We start from the raw sequence: 15,944 nt of genomic DNA on the forward strand, positions 1-15,944 counted from the left end.
TGGCTAGGTTCTGCACATGACACACGTATCCTCAACCATGCATTGGCAAATTTTCCTTTATTTCCCATGCCTCCTAAAGGTATACATGGTTCATTCATCAAGTTCTCAATACTTGTATTATTATGTACCTCACTAACTTGGTACTAACTTGGTTTTGTATGAAAGTATTATCTTGTGTACTCGGGTTACCCAAACCGAATTGGGTATCTTGCGCCTTTCAAAGGAAGCACGTACCATATACCAGAATTTTGGCAGCGTTCGGGGCCTACTCAAGGAAAGTACGAGATGTTCAATTTCTTGCATTCATCTCTTCGTAATATCATTGAAAGGTCTTTTAGAGTCTTAAAGCAGAAATAGCGTATTTTGAAGGGCATAGCAAATTTCTCACCTCGTACTCAGAAGCATATCATTATGGCTTCTCTTGTATTGCATAATTTTATCCATAACAGCAATTTGTGTGATAAGGAGTTCAAGAGATGTGATATGATGATGATTACTTGGTACAACATACAAGTGGTACGAGACAAACACAAGGAGATAAGAGTGACAATGTGGAAAATGAAGATACCATGAATATCATTCGTACTAGGATAGCTGATACTTTGGTTAGTGCGAGAGGAGGACAGTAATGTTGAGGGATGGCATCATTGTATGAAACTTTTGATGGATATTGTTCTATTTATATGGACTAATCACTTTAATGGACGAAGAACATATAAATTTATTTATTTATTTAAAATAATTATTTACATGCGAATTAGTGAATACATTATTTTGTTACGAGTAATTTGCATATAAACACACCCACAAACCTTTAAGAGTATTATAGGTATTTCTTCCACAGTCTACCAATGCTTCTTGTTTTCAGGTGTACGGCAGCGTGACGATGAACAACACGCTGTGCCTCGGCGTGTTCCTGGCACTGGGGTGTTTTTTGTTTTCAGGTGTACGGCGGCATGACGATGAACAACACGCTGTGCCTCGGCGTGTTCCTGGCACTGGTCTACTTCCGTAACCTGACGTGGGACTTCTCGTCGGAGGTGTTGATCAGCGAACTCATCTGCGTCGTCGTCGCCCTCTTCACCAGCTTCAGGAACACGTTCCCGCTCTGGACCTGCCTGGTCGCCTGCATGTTCTACCCGCTCTCTCTGGGCATCCTCTACATTCTCGACTACGTCTTCGGTTGGTCATAGGCTCCGATCAGTTTCATCCTGCGATTTTAACTCCTGTATCCTGTAGTCAGTTTGGAAGCGGGGGGCAAAAAAAAAAAAAAAAAAAGCCTACTGCGCATCCGGGGAATCGAACCCCGGTCAGTACCGTGGGAGGGTACTATGATACCACTACACCAGATGCGCCTAATTGTTAAACACAGTTTAGAAGTATTATTTAACTGCAATTTCCCTAGTCACCTGTTTGGTTTCGCAATCGCTAGTTCCGTGCATAACTGCGTACTGCCCCGTAGAGATGAGCGCAAGGATTTATGAGTTTATGATCGTAGGTACTTTGATACGCCTCTACGGGATTTATGAGTTTTCAAGGTTCATGTACTAAAATTCGCTAGTAATGGTGGGGTGTCTGAAACAAAGATTTATGGAGGTATCCTGAAAAAGGTTGTGTAGTAATCCTTTTTTTCTAAACATGTCGTTTTACCTTAAATGGATCCCTATGTTAATCTTCACTAGATGCGTAAAAAAATTTGAAAAATCCTAGAAACTCTCACGGAAGCGTAGACATCCAGCCATCAATTATGTAACTCTAATATCCATTCACAATAATAATCAATGGATATAATATACCCACCTCTGTTGTTATTTATGAAAAATAACCTAATATATCCTCCTCCTATGTCTATATCTAAATTACCCATTTTTAATATTGTAAAAGGTATAAAGTAATCCTCTAAATTTTTATATTAATTGTCCACCTCTGCCTCTTGAAAATGGAAGCTATATATGCACTACTACTGCTATCAGGACACGTGTGAGCTTAGCTCTTCATCAAGAGTTAGTTGTGATATTTTTACATTGTTCATTAATTAAAATATTAACTTCACTAGCTCGACACTCCCTTGTTGGAAAAACCCTAACAATATTGCATGATATAATAGTACACCACCATACTTTTTGTTTCATGCTTCCAGCCTCCAAACTCCACAACTAAGGACCCAGGCTGAACTGCATGTGAGGATGTAAGTCTGAACTACTTCCTCCGTCCCTTTTTTTTTAATAAAAAAGGACGGAGGAAGGTAGTCAACAACCAAAGCTGACTGAGTAAATGAGTCAGCAAATGCTAGCAAGCGTCCAGCAACAGAAGGCTGCACACTGCAGGCAGCCCGGCAATGCGCCGACCTAAGAGAAGGTGCTCATGTACACGGCTCTCAATCCAGCCCTTGGCAGCGCAAGTAGGCACATCAAATCTCATTATCTATTTGATTTGTCTTCCTGATTCAAATATTAAATTTTTGCAACACATAGATCTAAAAGATCGTGCGCTAATGTTTCAAGCAAATTGTTATTAAACCTGAAAGAAAAGCGCGACTCTTTCTACAAGAAGAAATAGATTGCAATGGGGTTCAGTCCATGATGGGTACAACTAAAAAATGATTTGCATGCTATGAAGTCACATAGTATGCCTAAAATTTTAGATCACCTAATGTTTTCCCAGATAAAATGTGAGTCCCAAAACTATGTTTAATGTTATGAAAACTTAATGCAAATAATAAAAGGTAGAACTTTTGGCAGCGTCTACATTTCTCATTGCAAACGATCTTGTCCGGCCCTCCCTATTCATATTTTCTGATTCTGCCACTGCATGTGCAGTATACGGCGCTACTTTGGCTAGTTTACATTGGAAATTTTGAACGGTCATATCATGCAGATCAGTGGAGGTAAGCAGGGTTGCGCGCGGGCCAGCGGAAGGCGCCAAGGCGGAAGAGTAGGACAGAGCCAGACAGCGGACAAGTCCTCTACAAGACCTACATCTGATTACGTCCATGACCATGATAAGACAAGTCGAAGGTGCATTGATCGTGGTGGGTCAGCATACCTCTTTTTTTCTTCTGGCGTTGCAAGAACAAGCTTTGGGTTCCAGCCTTCCAGGTGAAAACGCAGCAAGCCAGCCACCGCGCTAGCTGGAATCTCAGCCCGCCATAGCACCATCAAGCTGACCCACCAGCCACCACAGCCCAATCGCGCAGGTAAGCTTTCTTTCTTTTATTTTGTTTTTTCTAGTTATTTATGACCTTGTATATTCAGATATTAAACTAATATAGTAAATATTTATTAAAGCTTAGTCCAACAATTCTAATAAACTAGTTTACTATTTTTCAAAAAATTATATGAAAATGCTGAAGCGCTATATTCAAAATGTGGAATATGTACGTTCAAAATGTTGAAGTGGTATATTCCGAATGTTGATTTTCAAAAAAATAAAAAAATAAAATAATATTAATATTGGATATTACTTTATTGCATAAATTCTAAATAATACTATGGTTTAAATGAAATTTAAAAGGTATTTGCGTGAAGAAAATTGAAACCAAAGTTTCAAATTCAAAAAGGAATCCGTCCATCTTCCTCCCCACCATAGTCAAACATGCATATTGGCACCTATCGCCTCCACCCAAACCGCAGCAGCATGTCGCGAGAAAACCGTGGAAGCACCTCTTCCATTAATTTTCATCCTGTCCATTTATTTTGATCTGCATGAGTATCAAGTTGTGAAAGATGGCTACTATATGCTTTTTGAAAGGTAGATAAGCAACTTATCTTTAAAGCCATATTAAGTACATGTATAGCTTTTTTTTTAACATCCATCAACATTTGTTGACATTTATCTACATTTTTTTTTACAAAATATGCTTTAATTGTTACCAACATTTCTTGACGCTAGCCAATATTTGTTTATATGTACCAACATTTTGTTAACTTCTTTTACACTTACCAACATTATTTCTCAACATTTTTTTACACTCACCAGCATTTTTTGCATCCATCAATATTTTTTTGACATTTACCAACTTTTTTTTAAAAGATGTTGAGCTAGTTATTTGACTACTGTTGGGTTATCGGGAAATCCGTGTGGGATGGGCTTGCGACCATGCCTGACCCGTCAGGCAAATCTTTCGGCCTGTTGTCTGTCAGGGCTGTGACTGAGATTGGGCCAAAATCTGATCCGAGGCCTCACTGAGAGCCCAGCCCACCTGCCGCCGCTTTCCTCCCTTCCCCTTCCCCGTTTTGCTGTCGCCGCCGGCATCCTTCCCCTTCCTTCCACGGTTCCACCTAATTCCGTAGAACGGCGGCCGCCAGGCAAACACCTGGTGCTCCTGGTTCCATCCGAGGAAGAGAAAAAGGGCACGCACTCAGATCTCCGACAACGCGTGGATTGGATCGGTAATCCATCCTAATTTACGGTTTGTTCTCGTTGGTAAGAAACCCTAGCAAGATGAAATTACGGGGGAAGAGACACCCGTGAGATAGAGCCTGCACGATGGTTTATTACATTTTAGGCGTGGATTTTGAACCGGGAGATAGAGCTTACCTGCTTGGCTGCTTCTATGAGCAGTCAAGTTGGCTGTTTAACTGAAAACCCATCCCCCAACGCTAATTCCATCCTGCACGAGGGCACACTATTATTTTCCTGAGATGTTAAATTCCTTTTCTCCATTTTCCATGTTTTCATTGTGAGGTCCTAGCTGCTCAAAAGTACAAATGTTGCTAGTGTCATGGTGAATAAGATATATAGCAATGTACAACTTCTCTGAAAGTTACCATTCCCTATCCTGTCATTTTCATAGACTCCCACGGTTGGTTCAGGCGTTGGTCCTTTCTGTAAATCACGACTCGTCTCATAATATGAGGACCATGTTGTGAGGCATTTGGTTCTTCAATCTTCATGGTTCCTTACTTTAACTGTGTTTCAAGGAGGGTCACTTCGTTGTCTTTGAACACATATACACCTGTTGGTTGGGGTAGCTGTGGCGGGCAAAAAATTTCAGAATTTTTCTTACTAGCCGGTGGCCGCTCCAACTGACATTATTGTCACCTGCCAATCAGGTGACTTTCCGTTGTCCATAGCAGAGAAAAGATGGTTAATGCAATCAAGTGGTTGTTCATCTCCTGGTAAGCTCATGAGAAAAGTATTTTTTTTTTGAGGGGGTCTATAATCCGCACTATTGCCATTTCTTCTTCTCAGCGATATTCCAATGGCACAGTTCATTGTTAATCTGAATGCTTCAATGCCTGCATTGGAGAGGTTCATCGTGCACATGCTCGATCCCACACACATGTTTGTTCATCCTCATGTGGCTGAGATGATCAGAAGCAAGATAGCAGAGTTCAGGAACCAGAACAGTTACGAGAAGCCTCAGTGAAGGATCATCCTACCCAGCATTTCCTGTGTCACCCTCTGTGTAGATATATTGGCTAATATCCATGTAGAATGCTATGTTGTAGTATGGATGGATGCCATGCCTCCTGATGATCTAGAAATGATACTTGTTTTGCATTACAAAATAGTGACTTGTTCTGACTCCTTGGAGAGCCTTTTATCTGCTGATGCATCATGTGGTGCATATAAATTGAGCGTTCAACTTGGTTGCTGGTGGTCCTCAATGCGGGAGGACCATTGAGGACCCTTAGCCGAGTCGCCGTTGCCAACTCTGAAATTCCATTGCTTTACACTAAAAGCTCATGCATAAGTGCATGCTATCGTTTGACAAACAAACTCATTTTCATCACATGGAAAAAGCGGGTGTGCAGATTGTTAACAGTTCCGAAAAAAAAAAGCTGCTACAATCTCGCCGTTTCTACCATATCAAGGGTGGCTAGTGGATACTAAAGTTCTATCATGCAACAATCTAGATGGTAATTACAGAAATATGCATAGCAGTAAAGCCACTTGTAGAGGTAAACGTGATCTGATTGGAGCTTCAAGGAGTTAAACACACTAGCCTGATTTTATAGAATGCTTGTGTCCAGCAGAACCATCTTTATCTTTTCATAGAACGCTTAAAACGAAATCAAATGATAAAAACAAGCACCAAAAAATAATTGCGTATCAACTACTTGAAGGTTCAAAATAGCACATGACTTCACTGTTCAGAACAGCCCCATGGCAATGCATGCGTCCAGCAGGCACGTCTACATCTTTTGATAGAATGCTTACAGCAATGGTTTTCTGTAGCCTAAAATGTAAGAAATCAAGCCTCAGCAGCAGCAATCTGTAGCCTAAAATGTAAGAAATCAAGCCTCAGCAGCCTCAGCATTGCGCTTCCGCGCCTCCTCGATAATACTGAGCTTGATACCCTTGCCCTTGGGAAGAGACACCCACGGCTTCTTGTCCTTGCCGATGGTGAACACGTTGCCCATGCGGGTGGCAAACTGGTGGCCGAGTGAATCCTCGACGTGGATGGTCTCAAAGCTGCCCTTGTGCTTCTCCCTGCTCTTGATCACCCCAACACGCCCAGTGTTCCTTCCACCAGTCACCATCACGACATTCCCAACATCAAACTTGATGAAGTCAACAATCTTGTTGGTGTCCAGGTCGATCTTAATGGTGTCATTGGCCTTGATGAGAGGGTCTGGGTAGCGGATTGTGCGTCCATCATAGGTGTTCAGGAAAGGGATGCCCTTCTGCCCAAACTGCACAGACCGCACCTTGCAAAGCTTGAACTGCAAAACAGGAAAAGATCTCAGTCTAAGAAGAAACTTGTCTTTCCCAACATTAGCTTTATGGTCAAGAGATAACCTTGATAGGATTTTGAAACAAAACATTGAAAAAAAAACCTAGATTTCAGTAACCAAAAGAATAAACGTGAAGGAACTACATTGGCACAGAAGGTTATAGACTCTGCCAAACAAAAGGCTTTGGGGAAGCTAAATAATTCCAGATATGAATCTCGCATAGAAGACATGAATCGGATTTTTAACTTCAATTCCTTAGTTGAAGAAACAGAAATGATCATATAATCACATCCCTCAACATGGGAAAAAAACTACAAGCCATGGAGCAGGACAACAGGCCTTGGAAATTTTGGTGGTAAGTTTGTGCCAGATATTCTATGGCAATGTTGGTGCTGAGATACTATGGGAACCAGTGATGAGTACAAACCTTAGCCTCATCATCCCTGATACTGTGGAGACGGAAGCGTCCCTTAGTGTCATAGAGAAGGCGGAAATTCTCTCCAGTCTTAGGAATCGATACAACATCTGCAGGAAAAACGTAATTGATAATTGAATCTGATGGCCATAGCATTAGCATTGTCATTATGCACAGAAAATCAGGATCCAGCACGCAGCTTACCCATGAATCCAGATGGATATGTCTTGTCGGTCCTGACCTTGCCATCAACCATAACCTGACGCTGCATCAAGATTGAAATAACTTCACGGTAGGTTAAGGCATACTTCAACCTGTTCCTGAGGATAAGGATCAAAGGCAAGCACTCCCTGGCTTTGTGGGGACCAGATGAAGGCTTGGGTGCCTGCAAAACAGAAAAACATGATTGAGCAAAGATAAAGCATTATCCAGTAAGTGATTAAACCTCACATTACAAGTTTAAGATGAATGAACATACAAATGCTCCACCAAGCTTGTCAAGCATCCAATGCTTAGGAGCATTGAGCCTCTTCAGATGTTTCTTCAAACCCCTTGCCTGTATAAAACAATAAGAAAATTATTAAACATTACAACAAATAAAATGATGTGTTCAGCTGAAAGTGATAATAAGCACAAATAAAAAAAGAAGTTGCACAAGCTGCTGCACTCGGAATAAAGGATGAAATGATTTTATACACCATGAACATCTTCAAATGGAATGGCCAGAAAAGCATGTAGCATGAGATGTGGTTTTCACAGGAAAAGAAACACAATTCCTAGTGCTCCTTAGCAGAATACGTTATAGAATTAACAGTGATTAGTGGACCAACCAAACACGCAATTTCAGCTCTAGAACAGAACATTAATTTCAAGAATAAAAATTGGTCTGCAAAGCCATTCTCAGAATCCTGATAAAATAAATAAATTGATACAATAGCTCCTTACGAGAGGTTTAAATTCTGTGAACATGGGCATCCATAAATAATTCAAAATGTCAGTTATGCACCATCTGCCATTTCATACCCTGAAATAGACAGTCAAAGTAGATCTTTACCCTAACGCTTGTTTTTTTCCTATACAAGAATAAAAAACAGTATTCCAGGCAACACTGTCCGATCACATTTATAGATTAGTAATACTGTTGGATAGTAGTATGATTCACTTGATATAAACTAAAAGGCCTTGATAAGATTGAGAGAGAAAATTAATAACATGGCATCACAAGATCTATGCAGGTGCTGTTCAGTACAGCAATCAATCTCCCATCTACATATCTTACTGGCTGTGATACTTCTTAAAACAGTTAGATATCAAACGAAAGAAAACTCTATCTACACGCTAACTATGAGAAACGCGTGATCTCATAAGCACTAAACAAACAAACGAATCTCTCTCGCACGAAGTAACCATAGCAGGCAAAGTACAATACAATGCGCATATTCATAAGGCTACCATGCGACTCACTGAATCGAATAAAGAACTGACCATATAATGAACACAACGGGGGAAAATGTCCCCGAAAATCAGAGAAAGAATCGACAGAAACAACTAGGGAATGGAGAGTAAAACGAAGAGGCTGCGGTATCTTACCATCTTGCTCGGCGCCTAGGGTTCTTCCGCGCTCGAGCGGGCGGCGGCGGCGAGCTGGCTGCGGGGGGGGGGTGTGAGACGGTGATAAACCCTAGGGAATGCGACGGCGCGGGATCGGGAGGAGAGCTTTATTGCCCGAGGTGGAGCTGGTAGCCGTGGGATGCGGCGTTAACGGCGAGGATCTGTATCTGTACGCGGTGCTTCTGGGCTCTTAGTTGGATCGGGCCAACACAAGTGGGAAAAGGAGCCCATGGGCGTCTGTTTGCCACCAATTTGTGTAGCCCAGGAAGGCTCACAAGTCAGTCACCAGGCCACAACAAATGCACAAGGCCCATGTATGTTTCCTCCTCTTCTAATTTCATCCTCAGTTCTTATTTCCTCCCTGAAAAGAAAAGGGCATGAATGAAAAGTGTTATGTTAGGGTTAGGCAACTAATCGAAGCAAAAACCAAGGTCTAGCGGGGCCCATTTGGATACCCGCTAAAGTTTAGCACAGGTCACATCGAATGTTTGGATGCTAATTAGAAGTATTAAATATAGGTTAATTACAAAACTAACTGTACAAATGGAGTCTAATTCACGAGACGAATCTATTAAGCCTAATTAATTCATGATTTGACAATATGGTGCTACAGTAAGCATTTGCTAATGATGGATTAATTAGGATTAATAGATTCGTCTCGTGAATTAGCACAGGATTCTGCAATTAGTTTTATAATTAGCTCATGTTTAGTACTTCTAATTAGCATCCGAACATCCGATGTGACACTGCTAAAGTTTAGCACGTAGTATCCAAACACCCTAAGTGCATGCACGTATAGCATTATAACAACACGACATAGTGCGCGCGAGATTGAACAACCATGCTATGGACTATGGTACGCACTCTAAGTCTTGACCGGACTATCTAATTACCACTTGTGCTTAGATTTTCTTTTTTCTCGGGGAACGTCGCCCTTTGTCTTAGACGATGGTTGTGTGTTGATTATAGCCTAAACCAGGCACAAGATTACAAGCATTGTTCATACAAAGTGAATCCTTGGTAGCTAATTCCACATTCCAATCCGGAATCTCGCTAACCCAGGTACACATGCAACTCCCCGGTGAGAACCTTTTCGCACAACAGTGTGCTAACAAGTTTGCCTCACGCTTAACAAAAGAAAAGATTACAGAAGTAAAGGATCTACTGATCATTTGAATCTCCTGCCATAAACCCGCAACACAGAATCTTCGTCCGGACTATTGTTTGTGCTTAGAAACACTCATAAGTGGTTCCCCTCCAGGAACCACCGCTGTCATTTCTGGCGTATCGTGTGTAGGATGGTAAAGGATACTCTAATTTAACCTAGCAAATTTAAGGATCGAGTTCAATAAAGATCGGGTCATAATATTATATGATTTTAAACTAAAAGTAAATAGGATTGAGTTGGATTGTGAAGGAGGCATGAAAGCCATATTCCATTGCTACCCCTAACCGTGCGCCATCGACAGTAACGCGCGTGCGAACGACCAAAGGAACCTCTATCGTGGGTGGCGTGCACGCGGTCGAGCGAATCCGTGAAGAATGAGACGACGACGACAGAGAAAAAGGAGCAACCACCGTAGAGGAGATGTGGCTGCTAGCGTATTAGCTGCCGAGTGACGACGCTCTGATGATGGCATGCGTGTGGTGGCGTGCATGCTTCACACTAGTATGCAGCTCAGATCAGGTTTCGGTGAGCGATGCTCTTTCTTTCTCATACAGCATGATGGTGGCATTGCCCCCATCGGCATGGTGATTGCCTGATTGGTGTGGTAGATAGAGAGAATGGGACTCGATCTCCATCTAAGCATGTGTTTAGTTTATGGATTGGGTCAGTTCCATCCTATTTTTTTGTTGGGTTGGACCCATCTCGTGTTTGGACCAGAGTGTTAGATCCAATCCAGTTTTTTATTTGGTTAGAGGGAATGAGAGATGTGGGATGGACGTCTATTTCACACCGTTAGTAACAGTTATTAGGGACCCCATCAGTCAGCCTCCCTTTTTTCCAACGCTTCTTTATCTTCTTCCTCCGGCTTCCTTGCCACCGCCGCTCAAGACCGCGCCACTGCACCTCTGCGTCGCGCCGGTCGCCCACCCCCTACCCCCGCTCCCTTGCCAGCCTGGCTTCCACGCACGGCCGCTGCCTCGCCGTGCACTCGCCCCTGCCGCACCTCCACCTAGCGCCATCCGCCAACCCGCGGTTCCCTTCGCGGGAGCTTGCCCGCCGGCCGGCCTTGTGTGGCTCAACCCAAACCTCGCCGGCCTTGCTTCGATTCGCTCCTCCCCTTCTCAATTCATTCATCGCAGCTTTGATTCCCCGACTTGGAGCTCGTCCATGGTGGAGCGTCAGCTGCACTCCAACGTCGAGCTTGGTTACTCCTGCCCCGCCGCGCCGCGTCGTCCCTACCCAACCGCGCGGCCCTGCCATCGCCGTGCCGCTCCACACGCGCCGCGCCATCCCTGCCCACCTGCGTTGTGCCGCTCCTGCCCACCCACGCCATCCCATCCTGCTTCCCTACACACCCACGCAGCCTCGCTTGGTCCAGCCCCGCAGCGCCGTCCGCCGTGACGCCCCCGTGCCTTCTCGCCTGTAGGCTCGCACACCGCACGCGCAAGGCGGAGGAGCGACAACATCCATCTGGGTCGAAATGGTCTGCTCATTTTGGAGGTATCGTTTCAACCCGTATCTACTGGGAATATTCCCAATTGGAGCCACTCCAACCCACATGAACTCTCAACCAAACATGGGTCAAGTGGGTCGAACCCGTCCCAACCTACTTCGACACTCTATCCAAACACATTCTAAACTGTGGCGACCAAGTAGCTAGGTAGTTGCCATGGTCGCTTTTAAATTTTTTTGACATTTCCTTGATAAAATGTTTTGAAATGAACCAACGTACCATTTTGCGATCGTGGCACCGTGCCACTTCAACAGCTTCCTATGTATCCATTCTCTTTTGATAGGAGGAAATTATTGTGGCCCCCTGACAAGTGGTCAGTGTTGAAAAATTAGACAACCGCAAGAGTAAATTCCGAACTAAATTTATCATGATAAGAACAAAACCTAGCGTGCAAATCTCTAACATACTAGGCAACATCAAGCACACCAACATAATCTCAGAAAGCATGATGAAATAGCTGATCGGATCACGGTGTACGTACTCAGCTTTGATGACAAGTGGTGTTGATGAAACGACGACAGTGTTGCGGACGGAGCGCAGCAGACGACGTCGAAGATGATGGCATGCCGCAACGCCGAACTTGGACGAAAGACGAGTCGTGGCGAAGACCCTGAGCAGTCGTGCGGAGCGCTTCCCCAAAAACTTATTTGCCCTCTCCTGGTGCAGGATCACAAGAGCGAGAGGTTCCGGAGACCTGCTCTCCCGTTCGCCGATGCACACTGGTGCTCAAGATGGAGTAGACTACGGTGGTGGTGCAGCAGCGAGAAGAGGCAAAAACCCTAGATTGATTAGATGTCTTTTCGGTAGAGGCCGATAGGTCGTATATTCAGGAGAACCCACGATCTCACATCACAATCGTGATCTAAACCGATTAGGTTTCCATATATCTCGCTGACTTAAAAACCAAGTAACAAAAAATAAAACGACAAAAGGAAACCACGCCACCGCAAGGCTGGAGGTCGGATTTCGGTGGACCATTCACGCAGGTGTCGCACGCCCGCACCCTTTGTCCCGCCTCGCCCCGTCCGGCCCGGCCCGGCCCGGCGAGGTGTGGCGTGGCGAACGAGCACGCGCATGTGGAGCTTTCCTTCTCTCCCCACACACATAGCTTGGAGGAGTGGAGACAACCTCCATATTTATTTTGGCCATCCTTCTCCTCCACTAGCAATGTGGGACTAAAGGTTTGCACCACTCCAACCACTTGCTCATGCCCACATGGGCCTTTGAAATTTATTTGGAATTTCTGAAATTGCAATGGGCCAAGCCCATTATTTCATCAATCCCCCACCAGATCTCAAATGTTCATCAGAGATTTTGTCTGTTTCTCACTACTGTTTATATACCAGTGTTTCAGCAAGGACTATCAAGTTGAACTCTTACCTAGAGCTTCAAGCTACATTCATCCACAACTTGACAATGGATTAAGTCTTGAATTGCAAGTTTTGTGCGAACAAGTTTCACTCAAAGTCGGAACTAGTACCTGGCTGCCAGTAGCCTACCTCGCGGGTGGAGCATATTCGCCATACTCCTTAGTCTCTTCATGAGATTACAAGAGATCACCCAAATCTCATAGACTGCGACATTCTACAATCGGGCTCATATAGGTGTGTTCTTTCAAGAATGTTCTATATGACAGCATCTTCACTTAATCAAGCCAATAGAAGCACATTAGAGCATATTGCTAACCTTCCTTACAGCATTTGAGAGTATTGCATCTTTACATAGAGAGGGTTTAATAATTACTCTCCTCAGTCAACCGATAGCTTGTTTTTCCCAAATCCTAATTCACAGGATCTCCGATCACATAGGTTGGGTTACCACTACGGCAACTCAAACAGGTCTCATACCCATCTCCCTCGATGCACATTCTATCACATTCCGTGATAGCCCTTTTGTAAAGGGATCTGCTAGGTTTTTGTCTGTTTGAATATAATTCACACTTATTGCTCCAGAGTTTCTCAACTCCCTGACAGACTTCAGTCATCTCTTAACATGTCTTGATAATTTTGCATTATCCTTAGCACTATTCACTTTGACTATCACCGTTTGATTGTCACAGTTCATAAGGATTGCCGGCACTAGTTACCAACCATAGGCAAGTCCATCAAGAGATCACGCAACCACTCTGCCTCAACAGTGGTTGTTTCCAATGTTTCCAAAGTAGTAAGTTCTGCTTCCATGGTTGACCTCGTCAGAATGGTCAGTTTGCAAGACCTCCATGATATTGCACCACCTTCAAGGGTAAACACATACCCACTCATGGCATATAGGTCATCAGCGTCCGAAATCCAGTTTGAATCACTATACCCCTCAAGCACAATAGGATGCCCAAAATAGTGAATCCCAAAACTCATAGTACCCACCAAGTAACGCATAACCCTTTCAAGTACATACCAATGATAAAAACTCGAGTTTGACATGAACCTACTCAATTTGTTCATAGCAAAAGCTATGTCGGGTCTTGTTGCGCTAGCTAAGTACATGAGTGAACCGATAATCTAAGAGTATCTCAATTGATCTTTAGCAATTTTCTTGTTCTTTCTGAGTATCACGCTGGGATCATAAGGTGTTGGAGAAGGCTTGCTATCCATATAACCAAAATGATTCAAGACCTTCTCCACATAATGGGATTGCGAAAGAGTAATCCTATTCTCATTCTTAATCAGCTTGATGTTCATAATAACATCAACTTCTCCCAAATCTTTCATATCAAAGTTCTGTGATAGAAAAAACTTGGCCTCATTGATCACATCAATGTTTGTGCCAAAGATCAGTATGTCATCCACATACAAGCATAATATAACTCCTTCACCCCACCATGGCGATGAGTACACACATCAGCCTCGTTAATGACAAAGCCCACAGAAGTTAATGTTCTGGCAAACTTATCATGCTATTGCTTAGGTGCTTGTTTCAGTTCATACAAATACTTCAACAACTTACACACCTTGCTTTCTTGACCCTTCACCACAAACCTGTCAGGCTGATCCATATAGATCTCCTCATCCAACTCTCCATTTACGAAAGCTATCTTTACATCCATCTGGTGGACGATAAGACTATACGAGGTAGCTAGAGAAAGTAGTGCTCGAATAGAGGTCAATCTATCGACAGGTGAATAGGTATCGAAGAAGTCTTCACCTTCCTTTTATGTGTAACCTTTGGCCACAAGCCTAGCCTTGTACTTTTCAATAGTACCATCAGGCCTAAGCTTCTTCTTTAACACCCATTTACAACCCACTGGTTTGCAACCATAGGGTCGTTCAGTGAGTTCCCATGTCCCATTAGAAAGAATCAAATCTATCTCACTTTGGACAGTTTCTTTCCAATTGTCTGCATTTGGAGATCCATATGCCTTAGTGATGGACGTGGGAGTATTGTCCACAAGGTACACGGTGAAATCATCACCAAAAGATTTTGCAACCCTCTATCTCTTGCTCCTTCTAGGAGCTTCACTGTCATCCTTCTCTAGGATGTTCTCATGCTCATGCTCATTGGGTTGTTTAGAAGACTCAACAGGCGCAGTAAGTTTAGGAGTTATTTTAGCATAAAATTTAGAGTTACTATGCATATCTTTAAGAAGAAATATATTCTCAAAAAATGTTGCATCACGAGATTCCGTAATAGTATCAACATGCATATCAGGGACCTCAGATTTAACCACAAAAAATCTATAAGCAATGCTTCTCGGAGCATATTCTAGAAAGACACAATCTACTGTCTTAGGTCCTAACTTGCGCTTCTTTGGAATGGGTACATTGACTTTCGCCAAGCACCCCAAGTATGCAAATAAGAAAGTGATGGTTTTCTCCCGATCCACATCTCATATGGAGTTTGATCTGTATTCTTGTTTGGAACTCTATTCAGGATATGACTTGAAGTCAATAGAGCCTCTCCCCACCATGCCTTAGATAAACCGACAGTATCTAACATGAAATTAACCAAGTCAGTAAATGTGCAGTTTTTCCTCTCAGCAATCTCGTTGGACTCGGGCGAATAGGGAGACGTCCTCTCATGAATAATACCATGTTCCTCATAGAATTCATCAAAGATTTTGGAAAGTACTCGCCACCACGATCAGACCTTAGACGCTTGATCTTTCTCTCAAGTTGATTCTCAACCTCAGCTTTATAAATTTTAAAGTAGTCTAATGCTTTATCCTTAGTTCGCAACAAGTAAACATAGCAAAATCTAGTCGCATCATTAATCAAAGTCATAAAGTATCTCTTTTCACCTTTTGTCAACACACCATTCATCTCGCACAGATCAGAATGTATGAGTTCTAGAGGTGCCAAGTGTCTCTCCTCAGCCGCCTTGTGAGGCTTCCGAGATTGTTTCGATTGCACACAACTATGAAACTTAGAACCTTTAGCAATGGTGAGGTTCAGAATTAAACGCATACTGGAAAGCCGAGACATTAAACCAAAATTAATAGGCAAAATTTGCTAGCGGACACTGAAAGTGGTGCTCATTTGCTGGTGGACACCCAAAGTGTAGCCTTTTGCTGGAAGACACATTTGTTGGTGTCAATTTTGCTGGAAGACACTTTGCACC

At 43.1% G+C, this 15,944-nt stretch overlaps 1 protein-coding gene, 1 long non-coding RNA gene and 1 other non-coding gene across 3 annotated transcripts; 1 reads left to right on the plus strand and 2 right to left on the minus strand.

Moving 5' to 3' along the window:
* Positions 1–1,284: 1,284 nt before the first annotated feature.
* TRNAG-CCC lies at positions 1,285–1,355 on the minus strand. Its single transcript has one exon. It is a non-coding gene; the product is annotated as a tRNA-Gly (tRNA).
* Positions 1,356–4,243: 2,888 nt separating this feature from the next.
* On the plus strand, positions 4,244–5,578 carry LOC101758633. Its single transcript, XR_002676844.1, has 2 exons — positions 4,244–4,391; positions 5,055–5,578. It is a non-coding gene; the product is annotated as an uncharacterized LOC101758633 (long non-coding RNA).
* A 446-nt stretch (positions 5,579–6,024) lies between these two features.
* Positions 6,025–8,828, minus strand: LOC101759290 (40S ribosomal protein S4). The gene is made up of 5 exons (XM_004962238.3): positions 8,689–8,828; positions 7,577–7,654; positions 7,303–7,483; positions 7,111–7,208; positions 6,025–6,671 (listed from the first exon to the last, which is right to left on the minus strand). Exons 1-5 carry the CDS (start codon positions 8,689–8,691, stop codon positions 6,243–6,245), a joined length of 789 nt encoding a protein of 262 aa, XP_004962295.1. The 5' UTR covers positions 8,692–8,828; the 3' UTR covers positions 6,025–6,242.
* Positions 8,829–15,944: the final 7,116 nt, after the last annotated feature.

This window comes from Setaria italica, chromosome III (genome assembly GCF_000263155.2).
Source record: "Setaria italica strain Yugu1 chromosome III, Setaria_italica_v2.0, whole genome shotgun sequence".
Classification (NCBI taxonomy): domain Eukaryota; kingdom Viridiplantae; phylum Streptophyta; class Magnoliopsida; order Poales; family Poaceae; genus Setaria; species Setaria italica.

What these genes read in the sequence shown, in the direction of transcription:
- LOC101759290 (XM_004962238.3), bottom strand. An exon ending in ACAAGCTTGGTGGAGCATTT is followed by an intron (nt 7,484 to 7,576) that starts GTATGTTCATTC and finishes TCTGTTTTGCAG; the next exon opens with GCACCCAAGCCTTCATCTGG. An exon ending in TCAGGGATGATGAGGCTAAG is followed by an intron (nt 6,672 to 7,110) that starts GTTTGTACTCAT and finishes CCTGTTTTGCAG; the next exon opens with TTCAAGCTTTGCAAGGTGCG.